General features: G+C 41.7%; 2 protein-coding genes across 3 annotated transcripts in view; one reads left to right on the top strand and one right to left on the bottom strand.

Moving 5' to 3' along the window:
- Window positions 1–2,289: 2,289 nt before the first annotated feature.
- On the top strand, window positions 2,290–9,035 carry perm1a (PPARGC1 and ESRR induced regulator, muscle 1a). 2 transcript variants are annotated; one of them, XR_002167397.1, is made up of 5 exons: window positions 2,290–2,880; window positions 3,627–6,192; window positions 6,267–6,532; window positions 7,875–7,991; window positions 8,291–9,035. XR_002167397.1 is itself a non-coding variant. In XM_019863147.1 (4 exons), exons 2-4 carry the CDS (start codon window positions 3,652–3,654, stop codon window positions 8,404–8,406), a joined length of 3,114 nt encoding a protein of 1,037 aa, XP_019718706.1. In that variant the 5' UTR covers window positions 2,323–2,880; window positions 3,627–3,651; the 3' UTR covers window positions 8,407–9,035. The 2 variants fall into 2 exon arrangements, 1 of the variants encoding a protein (XP_019718706.1); XM_019863147.1 differs by having other exon boundaries at window positions 2,323–2,880; window positions 3,627–6,532.
- Window positions 9,036–10,139: 1,104 nt separating this feature from the next.
- plekhn1 (pleckstrin homology domain containing, family N member 1) overlaps window positions 10,140–14,391 on the bottom strand; it is a 19,371-nt gene continuing 15,119 nt past the window's right edge. The window contains exons 10-15 of the mRNA XM_019862928.1: window positions 13,488–13,634; window positions 12,771–12,995; window positions 11,900–12,055; window positions 11,119–11,361; window positions 10,854–10,911; window positions 10,140–10,325 (exon numbers count right to left, since the gene is read on the bottom strand). Of these exons, the coding sequence (XP_019718487.1) occupies window positions 10,141–10,325; window positions 10,854–10,911; window positions 11,119–11,361; window positions 11,900–12,055; window positions 12,771–12,995; window positions 13,488–13,634 (1,014 nt within the window). The 3' untranslated portion in view covers window position 10,140. The remainder of the gene's footprint in view (window positions 10,326–10,853; window positions 10,912–11,118; window positions 11,362–11,899; window positions 12,056–12,770; window positions 12,996–13,487; window positions 13,635–14,391) is intronic.

Raw genomic sequence — 14,391 nt, 5'->3', positions numbered from 1 at the left:
TTCGGTTGTGTTGTCAAGGTCGGTTGAGCGCTCGACAAAGATGCTATTGTCAATGTACACCTGATCCGATCTCACCATTGTCAAGGGGCCCGCAGCCACATTCGTCGGCAGACCTGTTTAAACTGTTAAGAGGAACTAATGATCAGGAGTAATCAGCCAAGTGGCACCATCGAGATAATACAAATGGACTAATTTCTTACGAATGTTCAATGACATGTGAAGTCTATATTATCTGTAACACGTATTATGTTCCTTGCCATTGTATCATTACAGCTACATCAAGATTTTAACATATAGAACATTCAAATTCAACAGTAGGCCGTAATATGATGTCCTGCACATCAAAGATATCTTGGTCAAATATTGCGCCTTTACTATTCATCCTCAATTTTGATAGATTCTCACATCAGAGTATTTCATATTAGTGTAGATATGAATGAAAATAGAACTGTTAAATCGAATATGATTTCATTAAAACACTATTAGGGTCTATTCAGGGTTTTGTTTTTTGTTTTTTTTTTACTCTTCACTCTTCACTCTGCCTCACCTGCCCACCATGATCGCACGTCCCTGAGTATGTTGCAGTGTTGCTCTACACTTCTGCAAACTACAACCTCAATAATGTACTTTTGTGATAGTGTCAATCAAATGGAGTTTAAATAGCTTGTAAAGGCATGCACATAATTCTTCTGTTGTACAGCCATTTATTTAAACATGTATCTAATTACATGTTAAATGAGTTCAAGTGAAGACACTTGAATAAGAATTCATCCCCATAAAGCTATAAGCTGTGTATTATTTGTACATCACTAACAGTATCTATTTGTTCTCTGGAGATCACCCCAAAAAAATGATGCTTGCATGGATGAAAACATCGGTGTCACTGTGCTGGTTGGTCCTGAATGTGTCTGTTTACTGGTCACTGTTTAATAAAAGCTGAATTGCTGCACCTGACGTGGTAGACAATTAGGGGCGCATATTCTGGGACATTATAGCTTGAGCAGACTGCAATCTTAAATCCAAGAAATGGCTTATAAGAACCTAATCCTGTTGATGGAGACAGAAGCCCACGCGCGTTAAAACGGCTGCCTGCCCCAGGTGCTGTGGCCACATAAGCCTGTGCTTGTCTCCCTTTACTACAATTGGAGAATCGAGTGGCCGCTCTTGGGCACTGAGCCCAGTGTGGCTTGCCTAATTAGCAGCTCTGTTTTCTCATAAATATCTATGGTCATGGCAATTAGGTGAAATAAACGTTGTTGTTGCAGTCCATGAAAGTGTTCGGTAGTGTGACACTTGATAGGAAAAAAACAAAAATGTCAAAATGTATGAATGACGTTGAGGTCATTTATTTTCTTAAGTGCGACATCAGAATGTTCGATTGTATATGTGGTTGACATTTCATGTGATTTTTGAACAAAGCAAACAAACAAAAACAATATTTAATAAATCCCCATTTTGATGTAGCACTTATTTCTAATAATCACTTAAAATCACCAATCAGCACAGTTAAAGAAAACAGATTGGGATACATTTATCATTGCAAATTGTCCATCAAATTCAGTGCAGATTATTACAAAATTTGATTATGACTGACCCAAGGCAACCGTGTTGAATCAACACATGCTGCTGCAATTAAGGTGCATTAGGCACCAACTAAATACAGTTGAGCAGTTAATGAGATCAGAACAAGGATAGGTTATCTCTGTATCTTTTAGTGTCTGTGACAATACGACAGCAAGGATGGGCTCCGTCGTCACATTGTTCTCACTGATAACTGTAAACAAAGGCTCAGCCACCCCCATTGAGAAACAGACCTAGCTAATGGTACATTTCACAAGAGACGAGAAACCAAGATCTTGCTTTTAGCGTGCCAGATGGGATTTAACTGACAACGACATAGTCATACCCCACTCGGTGAACAAAAGTTGAGACAACTTGAAAATAATTTGTAATGATTGAAAATTTTCATATTAGGGACAGTCAGAAACACCCCCCCCCCAGTATTCCTAGCAAGAAATACAGAGTGGTAATCAAATATGAAAAACGTTATTCGATAGAAAAAAATGTATTTTTGTTTAGTTAAATCCAGGAAATCACTGAACTGCCGCACAAGAGAGAGGGACAAACACGGAAGGCACCTTTCAGTGGAGTATTCTCATTAAAAAAAAGTGATGATTTGAATCTATAAAAAGCGATTAACTCCTGACTTCTAATTACATGGGTCATTCACAGTGCAGCCTTCAAAAGCCATAGTTGAAGTAGTACGCCTGAAGTTCGAGTTCCAATTTTTAAGTGAAACGTGTGCCTGCCTGGGTGCAAACGACGCAAATCACATGTTGCACTTTTTGCTCAACCCCTCGACACTCACCCCCAGCCTCACCTTGACTCCCACTTCCACTCACAACACGCTAGTGGATTAGCATCCAGCCTTGCTCCGTTATGTCACACCCGTGACCTGTCAAGTGACTGACAACACAGCAACCATGACTCATCGTGGAGTGACGTGACTGGTAAGAAGCTGGTAGTAGGTTCCTGCAGACTGTTTGTGATAATACCACACCACTATAAACATTGTGGGATAAACGCAACGTCAGAAACAACACAAATGCTGAACAACAACTAAAGCTGCTTCCTAGATTGGTGTTTTTTTTTTTTTTTAAAGTTGCGAAATGTTACTTGAAATAGACCCTATGTGGCTCTGTTGGAGACGCAGGCTAGACGTGCATTACGTGATCAGAAGCATTGCTCTATATTTATCAAATCATGAGGCTTGTAGTGACGCGTGCAAAAAGGACGCCCCCCTCAAGAAATACAATATGGTGCCGTACAAACTGCAGACCTGCGGACCTTCAGAACCCCCGAGCGATCCAAGCGAGTCTGGTAAGAAGCATGCACACTTGACGTGAAATACTAATTGATAAGCTGTACTTTATTTACTTGAACTTTGTCTGACCAGCCTAGTCCAAATGACAAAACACTAATTTTATTGTCTCTCTTTATTTTTGCGGATGCATCGCTCTCCATATTGCATTATTTGAACTAGTTTTTGCTACAAGAGTGGAAAAGATCATTCTCTCTCTCTCTAACAAGCGGTACAGAAATGGATGGATGGATATATTGCCAAGTTGTGTTTTCGTTGCCATCGACGTAGATAGATAATTCTACAGGATGTCTAGATACATGGCAAAAAAAAAAAACACATAGTTCTTAAAACAAAAGAATTGTATTCAATTGTAATGTTGATTTAAAAAAAAATGTTTTTTATTATTTTCAAGGCCTAATCTGATGCACTTGATGGTAGAGATTTTCATTGCCGTCGATTTCAGCACATTGACTGGGCATGCGTTCTCTCATGTGGTTTGAATCTGTTGTCTTTATTTGTTTAATTTATAATGATTTATCATCACCCAGAAAAGTATTCAAGGGGAGAGAGGTCTGATGAACGAGAAATTTACTGAAATTTAAATGTACACAGGCTTTATGGACACCCTGTATTTGGAAAAATACTTTTACAACTTCTAAAAATCATGGTTCAAATGCCACTGTTAACTGTCATTCTACTGTCTTTTAATGTCTGTAAGTATTTATGTTTATAGTGAATTTTTTCACTTTAAATTTCTTTTTAGGTTGCATCGAGTCTCCCACGTTTAAATGGAGGACTTGGAGTTCAGTGTGGAGATCTGCGACAGTGATTGGCAACACTTTTTTGAGATGTGCGAGGAGTGTGACTTGCATCCTCCCTCGCTGGCGACAGCAGACGACTCTGGGCTGAGCGATTGTGATCACACAAAGTCCACGCTAGCAGAAAGTGCCCAGGAAGTCTATCTGACCAGACGTTACTCCCTGGACGCCATATCCAACTGCAAGGACTTGGTCGTGGAGACCCAACTTGGTGAACAAGCCGCCGGTGAAATGGAGAGCATCCTGTCGGGCAGCGAGGAAGATATTCACCTGCAGTCGGTGAATATGTTCTTTGAAAGGATGGCAAACCAGGCAAACGTTGGAAAAAGCAAAGGGTCAAAACAGGAGGATGGACTGTGCAGCAATGGGATGGAACCCAGCTCAAAGCTGCCTGCCGGAGATGAAACAATCGTTCTCGAGGAGAACGACCTTGACAAAATGAACACCTTTAAAAAAGCCCAGCCTTCTTCTTATACTTTACATGACCTCCCAGCCTGCAGTGCACCGCTCAAGAACGACAGGTCAACTCATACCGAGTCATTTATCAGCATCCAGACTGAAACTAAAACAAATGAGACTAATCCTCACAAATCTGATGACTCATTCAACCTTCATAATTCACAACGGGGCAGAGTCAGCACAAAAGAAGCCCATGGCCCACCATCATCAGCAATGGCCACCATGAAAAGGAGGAGGAGGAAGAAGAGATGCCACGGCATAGAGTCAACCCAAAGTAGACATGAGAGGAGCAATGATGAGGAGCAGAGTTTGTTTCGATTTTATCGCGATTTAAAGCCGTTGTATTCAAATGAGCCGCAAAAGACTGACGCGTTAGTCACAACCATGGTCCCGTGTGGAGGTACATGTCATCGCGAAAGCAGGTTCAGTTGTAGGGATAGCGAACGCAATGACGAATTAATGTGTCTCCAGTGCTTTCATCATCCAGATTGTGAAGATCAATTCAATCTGGAAGTCAGAAGACTAAAAGTCCAAGCAACCAGTGAGGGAGCAGACTGGGATGATGGGGATGATATGGATGGTGTCCAAGGTGACACCCTATCTGCTGCTAAGTCCGTCCACGCTGCAGAGGCTTTACATTCTGGCAGAGACAAGGGGACGGGGTGTCAAAGACAGGCTGAGACCCAGCAACAGTTGGAGATGGAAGCTGACAATTTAGACCAAAATAGCCATGAATTTATGTTCACATCTCATGCGCAGAAGTCGACCTTTCCCAACACAGAACTCCAGAAGTGCGAAATCACTGTGTCTTCAGTAGACGAGACGGTAAGCGAAGTGACCTGCGCTGAATTAACAGCCAACTTCACGGAATTATCAGCTCATAAAAGGCACCTATCTGAAAGACCTTCCAGTTTAGCTCTTACGGAAGCAGAATATCATGCGGGGAATCCGAAATGTGATGATGAAGACCGTGAGATTAGCTCTTTTGTTGGGCCATTTTCGGATAACAAAAATCGAGGAACAAATCCAGAGTTGTCCTTGTTTGAAGACACAGGGCCAGTGCTGTCCAATGTAAATATTGCTGGTTCTTGTTCATCTCCCAGTCCAGATCCGGATCCAGTTAATAGATGTGGCTCAATCATCACCACGCATAAGGAAGAAGCTCACGGCACAGGACAAACAAACGATTTCAAGGCTGAAGACGACGATGTCATCTCAACATCACGTGACCCTGAATACGTGCCAGATTCAAAACATCCGGTTTTTGTCATGTCTTCTTTTTGGAGTGAGATGGAGAAGCTGACAATTAATGACATCATGGGTCTAAGGAAAACGAATAAGGAGACGGATGAGAGCAATCCCAGTCTTTCCTCTCAGTCTGTCGAGTCCAAGCCGCTGCCTGCCGGTGAGGACACTGATGGCGATTTTGACGCTGTTCCTTCAAATCCCGATTCCACTTCTCCAAAGTGTGTACTGTTGTGGGAGAGTGAACCTGTTGATATCATTACCGAGAAAGCGGAGGAGGCACCTTTCAGCGGCTCTCCGAGACACGGAAGCCCTCCGAAGGGCCTCCGAAGGATATCGAAAAACGCAAGCGTGCACAATCTGAGAGCTTTGGATTCTCTGGAACCATGCAGCAAAGCAAAGAAAGCGCACATTTTACAAACGTTAGAAGAATTAGAGGTGAAAGAAGTCAAGAAACACAGTTTAGCTTCGACGCACTGCAGGAGTTTCTCTCTTTATGACGTATTTCAGTTCCTCCTTGGTGGAAAACAACAAATCCACAGCCAGTCAGCGAAAGATGATATCGTCAACTTCAACACGGATGGAAAATCAGTCCCTGAAACTTACGATCATTTCTTTGCAGAGTTCGGTATCGAAAATTTCTTCTACCCTTTTGTTACAGAAGAGAAGCACTCAAAGACGCGTTCAGTCATCTCTGGACAGACAAAGATGCACTTGCCAGAAGCCTATGACTATTTCTTTGCATCCTCTTCTTCAGACGATTCTGTAGGAGAAGAGGAAGAGGAAAGTGGCAGTCCGATGAGAGTGGTAAGCAGGCTTAGCCAAAACTCAAATACCACTCAAACTTTTGCGGACGATTATGAGAATTTCTTTTGTGACAGCGACACGCGAGAGAATTTCTTTTGGACGGCAACATTTTCCTTCAGGAATTTTCACCTCAGTAGAGGTGCAGTCTGGAACAAGAGGTCAATCCCGTCATCACTTGGACATGTGGGGCGGAATGTGCAAAATGCGCCGACTCTCCGTGATTTAGGACATACGGGCCTTACCCATCTGCTCAGCCAACAGAGGGAAAACAGGATCACCAGATCAATTTTGACGCAACCACTCGGATATGAAGACATGCAAGGAGCTCTTCCAAACCCAAGTAAGCTCATAACAAACATTTATTTGCATTTAGCAATAACAGGAGGAATGACTCCCTTGCAATTTACCTGACTTGTTGATTTATGTGGGTGTTCCTGATCGACCCAATATTGTTCAGTTTTGCCTCTTTCTCAGTGCAAAAAAGTAGGTTCCGACTCGGCTCGAAGGGCCAATACTCAGTTGCAAAATCAATGCACATGCTAATGTTGACTCGTCCTGTTTGCAATGCTTTAGCTCTAAATGTTTTAATATCGTCCAATGGCCTTCACTGTATCGCATCTGGTCTCCTCATGAATAAAATTTGTTTCCTCGCAGTATGCAACACCACAAGCTGTGAAATAAATACAAGATAGTCTTGTTTCTGCTCTGTACGGTTATCATGGGGACACAGCTTGTCTTGCTCAGTTTTCGAACGTTTCAAATGAGTAAATCGTATGTTTGATGCTTTCGGGGACAGCGGTTACTACAGTGGACAGCTTAATCATGTTATCAGGTTAAAGGGTGCATGAAAGGGTTAAAAAATGGTTTAAAAAATATGTTTTTAAAAGTGAGTTAGTTAGCACATCTGCCTCACGTTTGTGAGGTTCCAGGCTTGAATGTTGAATCAGGCCCTCTTGTGTGGAGTTTTGCATTTTCTTCCCATGCTCGCATGGAATCTCTTCTTTTGCCACATTCCAAAAACATGCACGTTAGCTTAATTGAAGACTCTACCTATATTGCCCATAGGCGTCAAGTGAAAATGGTTGTTTGTCCATAAGTGTCCAGCAATTGACTGGCGACAAGGCCATGGTGTACTTCTCGCCAAATGTCAGATGGGATACAATCCAGCTCATCTATGACCCGAATAGCGACACAACTTTATCGAAAATGACGGAGGTTAAACATTTTGCAACCTTTCTGATGGGAGGCCTAGATTACCTAGAACTGACGCACATAAACATACAGATTTAAAATACCCAGAAAATCGAAATGTTGGAAAGATTCAGAACAGAAAACATTGACCAATTACACGACTAATGCTAGGGACGCGCACGTGCAAACCTGACTTGACGTAAAGAGCGTCCTGTGTCAGCAGAAGAGATCAAGTTTGTTCGTTAATTTGAACAAATGAGGAGGGAGTTCGACCGTATATCCCACCGTGGCTAGGGAGGATCGGATTGCAGTTATTTCTGCAGAACATGTTGGAGATGTATGGATTTAACCGGGTCATCGTGTGACATGACTGGAAGCGCGAACGTATTAGCGGGTACTACTGCTCAGCTGTTGTTGTACGTTCACCAATGGTGGTGTCCATGTCTGTTCAGCAGGATCCACTGTGAAAATCTTTCTCTTTTTGTTTACAGGGACCGATGTTTCCCTGCTGCCTCTCAGACAATCAGATATGTGTCTGGTCTGTATTGCATTCGCTTCCTGGGTATTGAAGACAGCAAATCCCCAAGTTGGAGACATGTGGAAGGCCGGTATGTATGTTAGCACGTAAGGTTTGTGTCAAGCATAGCAACTGATTCTGAAGAAATGAATTGACAGTTTGAGATTTGTCTTATTTAATTTTTTAGTTACCGATTTTTTAAAGAAGTACAGTTACCATGATTTGTTACTTTGTATGCTATATGATACGTTTCTACTTAGATTAAATCAACCTGGAAAAAAAAGATAAGAAAAAAAGAACATAACCCAAAACTGCATGGTTATTATTTAAGTACAGGCAGAATGATTTCAGTTGGGCGCTGCATCACTCGTCACTTTTTTCTTCAAACAGTTCTGCTGGCAAACCTAAGTGCTCTGTCAGCCATTCGGTACCTGCGGAAGGACGTTAAGGTGGAAGTGGCAGCCGGTCAGAAGAAACAGCATCTGACCACACTCAGTGGTACTTGAGGTCTCTAAATGATTCAGCACTGAGCTGTACCAAAACCTCAAATCCTCCTTTGTTGCTGTATGACTGGGTTTCCACAACCACACCCAGTAGAAATACCCAAATTTGTGGAAAAGTAAGCTAGTCGAATTAGCAGACATATATGCCTTTGAAGCTTACTTTCACCGTATCACACTGACACAAGGAAATAATACAAAAGTTGAAGGAAGCTAACTCGCACAGAGTAAAAGTGAATCTCCACTTCTGATGAAGATTGAGAAGATGAGAATATCAAGGAACAACACTGTTCCTGTAGAGCGGGCTAGTTCTATATTCACTATTTCAATTATTCAACAGCACATCATTCACTTAGATGGCTAAACTTGCCACCGCTGATAGCAGTTACGCCTCATGTTAGTAGGTAATGTCTGTATTTTGATTAAGGAACTAACAACAGCGTACCATTATAGCTAATTACAACCAGGCTACATAACGTATCTTGTAGCATACAAGTGTATGGTATTTACAGCGCCTAGATTTACAAAATAGTCTACTGGCTGGATATATCCAGTTCCATGACCATGACATCAAGTTCATTAAGTGTGTGTTTATTAAACATATATTGTATATATGCTTTGATTGTTTAGTTTTCGTTATTCTGACTTTTGTAAACATACCTGAGAAAAATGCCATTTTATACTATTTAAGCACTAGGGGGCAGCATTTGATCAAGAGTCAAGCAGAAAAAAAAGTTGGGTGCGCTTCAAAGAACCGTGCAGTAATTTACAATGTTTGCAAAATATTTTTTGATGTGGATCCAAACTAATAAATAAATTCATCAATTACTCACAAATCTTGGAAAAGCACCCTCTGATATCATTTCATGATTTAATCCTGTACTTGACAGTGTTGGGCTGAAAAGTAAAGTAAGGTCATTTTTGACTTTTGTCTTTGAAACTGTTGTTCAGCCCCCCCCCATCATGAGTCCCAAAATAAAAATTATATTTTATGATGTCTTTGGAATTTGCATGTTCTATCCATGCTAAAATATTCTCTTAACTTCAAAGCTAATAGGGCACAAATTTTTGACCTTTAAGTCAAGTGTATCGTCTGTACGGACAGACCTTTTGATACAACGCTTGCATTGGATATCATGAGATCGTGCAGATGTCCAATATATCCAGGCAGGTTTGATAGAATTGGAGGACACAATATATGCACTGCAAATGTTTGTCTCATTTCACCAATTTATTTTTTGAACATATAAATAAACACCTCAAACAAATGAACAGAACACCACACGTGTATCAGAACGATGAAGAAATATGACATCCTTACAGCCAAAATAAATCTGTATTTACATATATAGTATACTATTTACAAAATATATACAGTTGGTTCAATAAGGGGAATGTTTTTATTTCTTGATTTTTTTGTTTTTGTTTTAATGAAGCAAAAAATAAAATAAAATAACGGCGGAATAAAGAGATTGACTTACTCCTGAACAAAACACATTCCAAATATAAAGTACAATCACACAAAATTAGTGTCAAATATGTGAAATCGTATTTAGAATGTATTATTCTTTTGTTTTCCCCCTTCACACACCCACCACCACCACTACATCCTAATGCTTTTTATGCTACTGTACGCTGACTGGATAACAACACAGCCTGCACTAGTTCGCTTTTATAATCCCTCTGATAGAGGTCCGTTGTTTGCACACGCCCAGACGAGTGCCGGCCTATTGTTTTGCTTTATGACCATCTCTGCTCCGTTGCCATGGCACCAAGGCCCCTGGCCCCGCCGTTTAATCCCGTCCAGTGTGTCGGAATTACAGACGTTGGCTGAATCATTCCAGTGTGGCGATCAGACTCCCAAATGTTGTCATAGTCTATTTCCTGGTCATCTGGTTCTGTGGGTTTGAGGTATGAATGAAGATCTATCAGGGGGAGAAAGGATAAACAGACTTTTAGAAGTTATTCAATAACATTAGAATATGAGACACAAATCATCCACAAGCAAACCACAATTCCACTGAAGCTGGGATGGTGTGTAAAATGTGAATGAGAAAAAGATTTATAAATCAAAAAAATTGCAATCGCCCACAGATAGCTCAATGCGGTGATCGGGCTGAAAATGCCTAAAATTATGGGCTTGTGCTGGGGTATGGTGCGTGGGGTGCAGGGCACACATTGTTTTTTTTTTTTTTTTTTTTTTTTTTTTTTACTTGTCTCAAGTGCTGGCAAAACCAAACTGTGCCACTGTGTTAAGACCAGAGCTCTCAGGTTCTTCAACTGAAACCAACATAGCTTTATGGACCTTGCTTTACGCACTGAGAAAAGGGAGATCCTCGAACTGTTCCCACAAACTTGGTAATAAGATTTCAATACTTTTGTCCTTCGCGTAGTGAGCTTTCAACAAAGGATTAGTTTCATAGTGCTTCTGAATACCTTCCTTCAGTTCTTACCTGGTGAGTAATCATACGTCTGAGAGGAGTTGATCCCACAGTTGGACCGCAGGTGTCCCTGTCAACAGATGTGAAAACACAAGAATGTCACTTCCAGTTGTCAGTAAAAACAAATATTCTCTTTCATCCGCAGCAACTGATAAAAAAACACCGGCACAAAAACATGTAAACGCATCTATCATTCAGTCAGCCACCCTTGCATGTTGTACCACAGCATTCCAGAAACCGGAGTGCCCTGGGAGATGAACGGTACTTTCTTTCTCACCTGCTCTTGTCCTTTTGAGGGTGCATTCAGCAGCTTGAGCCTCGACACGGCCTCGGCTCTTTGCTCCACTTGACCCCGAGGGCTCTCTTTCTCCCGGCCTGGAGCATCTCCCTGCGACTTGGTCACAACCAGACTTCTGCGGTTGTGTCTGCCCATTGGTGGGGTGCGGAGCTTGAAGGAAGAGGGGGGAACCCAAGAGCTTTGCTGGGCCTGGTACAGATGAGTGGGCTCCTGCCAGCTCTCCTGTTCAGGGCGAGGGAGATGATTTAGGGATGGTTCTATGAGCATGTGACTAAACATTTCACACACTTCAGATTTTTTTTTTTTTTTTAGGGAGAATCTATCCGCTGTTATTGACAGAAAAACTTTTAAAAACTCAGTTTTTGTATTCAAGCCAAAGCCATGTCTAATATAAAAATGTTTCTTTTCCGCCTTCTTGGGGCATCGAGGGGCCAAGGAATGTATGTTAAAGTGAGGGGAGGAGCTTAATTTAGGCAGGCCATAGCCCTGTCAAAGTGCTTTGTCACATGTATAATTTATAAGCAATTCAACATTTTAGGGGACGTGCTAACCACTCGACTACTGGGCCACCCATAAGTAAGTATTAAGTACATTGAATTAATTTAACAAACAATGACTTTCGTTACAAAGACTGACCAATTCACTTATCTTGTCCGTTGCTGATTGTCGCCAGACATGCAATTTTTGACTTCTTGTTTACGTTCATTAACCTGTGTGGTGTAAATTGAACCCGTGAATGCAGTATCAATAAACCCCTTACCACTGGACCCACTTCATCTAAGGCGAAGATTTCAGGGCTGCAGGGCACATCGTAAAGGGGGGACAAGGGCTGGCGAGGAGCGCACATGTCCGAGTGTCGCTGTGGGACATTCAGGGAGTAGCCGAAAGTTGTCTGAGATGTGTTCCAGCTGTTTGACTGATCAGAGCAGACCCAAGTGTTAGTTTAAAGCAGTAATGTGATTATTTTTCTATGAATCACTGTGAGGCGAACATAAGCACCAAGTCTGAGTACTCAACTAATGCTCAGGAGCACTGTCTTTTCCACAAATTTATTCTCATAAATCTACCAATATATATGCATAAATAAATAGCACAGACAACAAACATTAACAATTTAGCAGAGGGAGCACCAAGATCATTTGCGTGACCGCTTGCTGCTACGCAGTGTTTATAGGGCTCAATCACATGTGCCACTAAATATTTTGGCACATGCCACTAGGTTCTTTGAATGTTTGACAGGATCAGGAAGTCAAAGAAGGAAAATTGCTTTTTAAAAAAAAACACCTTTATAAGCTCTGTAAAACTAGTTTGTTTTTATATATGAATTTTGCTCTGTATTAACTTAAAAATACATTTAGGAAAGGAAGCCAGCACTCTCTCCAAGATCCAACCTATCAGGTCATTGTTTTTCTGTTCATTGAGGTTCATAGGGTCAAAGGTTAAATGTTTTCTACTCATTCATCTGTTGGCACGTCTAAGATTTGCCACTACTATCACAAATGCGCCATATCATGACCAAGCTCGACTTCCTATTCACTGTGTATTGATAGTGACATGTAAGATAAGTCGACAGGCATAAGGGGGAATACTGTATGCACTTATCAAGTTTAGAGGCCGGGCTGACTGATTACCTTGACAAGCAGGCCTTTCTCGAAGGGACGCGGGCCAGCGTACGGCGTGCTGTACAGCTGTGGCATTGCAGCAGAGCTCTCTCCTGGCTGGAGGTAGGAGCTGCGCTGCGGGGACGAATAACGCATTGGCAAGGGTCGTGGGTCACGCTCAGGCTTGGTGTGGGAAGAGAAGCTGCTGGTCCTGCTCCCCAGACGGGCGGTCTCGGTCGAGGAGGGACGGCTATACTGTGGACAGCAAGCGGGGCGGTTGTGAGCGGTGCAAACATTCTCAAATTGCGCCTGCCTCATTTCAAACCATTGTGACACTGAAGGGAGGGAAGAAAGAGGTGTCCGTCATTTTAATTAGACGGGTGTGGGTCAGAGGCTGAGAAACAACAAGTCTTCTTGGCAGTGAGCACTCTCCGGCAAAAACGAATTGGGAGTTTGCGCTGAGTTGCGGTTCTCTTCGAGGAATGTCATAAAATGTTCTGATATGATCATTATTTCTACATGCCTGGATAAATGGGATGTTGTTTCAGAAGAAATTCCAACTTAATAATGTGGTGTGTTTTTTTTCTTGACAACCTTGAGGTGTACCACCTGAGCCTCTTGACCTTGCTTAATAATTAACTGGGTGGGAGGGGGTGGGGGGTTGCTGCTGTGCTCCAGTAAAACAAGCAATGGAGTTTTCCTTATCATTGACAATTTATGCCCTCACGTATTTTGATGACAACTTACACAGAGAGGTTCCGAGTATCCTGGAGAGAGCGGGTTTTCTTCATGAGTGGGGAACTGACGGCTGTGGGATCCATGTCCACTCTGACTGAACTTGAGGGACTCGGGGTAGCCTTGACTGTTTCCACTCCACCTGTCAAAATGTGGCGCCTACACGGCACACGAGTTTCCACACATTAACATTATGACACAGTCAATAATACTGGTCTCCTAAGTAGGAAGAAGTGAGCTGAATTTTGCCTCTATTTCTTCAAGATACGAATGATCAACAATTGTTTCCACACAAAGGGAATTTGCTATCATTCGAAACAATCCATGAAGTCACTATTCAATGAATATCAACCTTTCCTAGTGTCTGCAGTGCAAATTGAAAAAACACACAGGAAAAGGAAACTATCTGAAAACATGTGTCCTAACTCAGTCAAAAAATGAAACAGAAAACAATCATGTCTCTTCAGTGGTAACGTATTCCATGTAGTCATTTCCCTTCATTCACATTTACACCTATGGACAATTTAGAGTCTTCACTGAACTGAACAAACATGTTTTTAGCATGTGGGAGGAAACCAGAGTACCCTGAGAAAAAATTGCAAGTACAGTGAGAACATACAAGCTCTCACACAGGATGGTTGGAGCCGAGAATAAAAACCCCAAACCTCAGAAGAGTGAGGCCAAACACAAGACTAGCGGGCTAGCTCACAGTTTCCAATCCAGTTTGGATTTATTTGAGACATGACGACAAAAGAATATTTAGCTTTGTCCTTAAGTAGAATAATTGCAAGTATCTTTAACATTGTCATCCTGGAGACTCACGAAAAAAAGTTGTAGATAGAAACATAGCCTGGTTTGCTCATGATTGTTTATATATAAAAAAAAAAAAAAAAAAAAAAAAAATGGGTTGGTTTTA

The sequence above is a fragment of the Hippocampus comes genome, unplaced genomic scaffold, assembly GCF_001891065.2.
Source record: "Hippocampus comes isolate QL1 unplaced genomic scaffold, H_comes_QL1_v1.1 scaffold1, whole genome shotgun sequence".
NCBI lineage: Eukaryota > Metazoa > Chordata > Actinopteri > Syngnathiformes > Syngnathidae > Hippocampus > Hippocampus comes.
The sequence above is the reverse complement of the archived record's forward strand: the minus strand, read 5'-3'. Positions and strand labels throughout refer to the sequence as shown.

Bases quoted from the DNA above. Each gene is read 5' to 3' on its own strand.
- perm1a (XM_019863147.1), top strand. From the start codon at position 3,652: ATGGAGGACTTGGAGTTCAGTGTGGAGATCTGCGACAGTGATTGGCAA. The intron at 6,533-7,874 runs GTAAGCTCATAA...TTTTGTTTACAG, and splicing joins AGGAGCTCTTCCAAACCCAA to GGACCGATGTTTCCCTGCTG. The intron at 7,992-8,290 runs GTATGTATGTTA...TTCTTCAAACAG, and splicing joins TGGAGACATGTGGAAGGCCG to TTCTGCTGGCAAACCTAAGT.